We start from the raw sequence: 1,027 nt of genomic DNA, 5'->3' as shown, positions 1-1,027 counted from the left end.
TTTGTCATACGGAGCTGCTATAATATGAATCAACCTGAGAGCACCTAATAACAACAATTTTTCTGCAAAGCACCGTAACAAAATATACCAACCTAATAAAACTCATCAGGTTGTCCGTCTTATTTGTTCAAAATAACTTAGAAGAAAATTTAAAAACAAAGTATAAAATGGCAGCTATAAGGGCAAATATAATTTCTAATTACACATAAGCCATACAGATGCTAAATGGTTAAAATAATTAGAATACATAAATTTTTAAAAAATTATTTACCACTTATATGTAAGGATACAGACAGGCTAAAATGAAAAAGATTAAAGATATGTGCTATAAAAACATTAATAACGAGAAAGCTGGGCTAGCGGTAGTAATTTCAGATAAAGAAGACTTTAAAATTTTAAAAGTAATTTTGTAATTTATACAGATTATTTCATTCATAAAATATCAACATTCTAAATCGAGTGCACTGAATGATAAATGTAACTTTTAAATAAATAGAGCAAAATTACACAAGACAAATGGTAGCTTTGTCTGTAGGAAAGTACACTGCTAACTCTAAAGGTACCTCTCTCTCTGGCAGCTTGAATCCACTAGCAACTCCACAAGAAAAAGAGAAGCAATTCCTCCAATGTAATTTACACAGCTCTGAGAGTTCTGACTTTATGGTGAGAACAGGAAAAAGACAAATCCCTAATCAACAAGAAATACTTTAAGAAATCTCTCATAATAGTAAATTAATTATAAAAACAGACACAAAAAATTAACTCTGCATGTGGCATATTCCTCTGTCCCATCTTTCACCTTACAACCACCATCACAAGCAAACCCATTTACCTGTTGCAGTGATGCGATTGCATCACCAGGTCTTTCCATTTTGCTGTACACTTTTGCCAGAAGAACTTGAGAACGTCCATCCTCCATAAGAGCTGACAGTTCATTTACTATCAAAGAATGGGACACATGAGCAGGATATACTTTTTTTAATTTTTAAATGTTTTTATTTGACATTCTTTACTTTTTTTTTTTTAC

At 31.4% G+C, this 1,027-nt stretch overlaps 1 protein-coding gene across 1 annotated transcript in view; it reads right to left on the bottom strand.

The window, feature by feature from the left end:
* The window catches only part of TTC21B (tetratricopeptide repeat domain 21B), a 102,235-nt gene that overhangs the window by 39,951 nt on the left and 61,257 nt on the right, over positions 1-1,027 (bottom strand). The window contains exon 19 of the mRNA XM_006879482.1: positions 833-939. Coding sequence (XP_006879544.1) covers positions 833-939 — 107 coding nt within the window. The remainder of the gene's footprint in view (positions 1-832; positions 940-1,027) is intronic.

This window comes from Elephantulus edwardii, unplaced genomic scaffold (genome assembly GCF_000299155.1).
Source record: "Elephantulus edwardii isolate Elephantulus edwardi_28Jun2011 unplaced genomic scaffold, EleEdw1.0 scaffold00003, whole genome shotgun sequence".
NCBI lineage: Eukaryota > Metazoa > Chordata > Mammalia > Macroscelidea > Macroscelididae > Elephantulus > Elephantulus edwardii.
The sequence above is the reverse complement of the archived record's forward strand: the minus strand, read 5'-3'. Positions and strand labels throughout refer to the sequence as shown.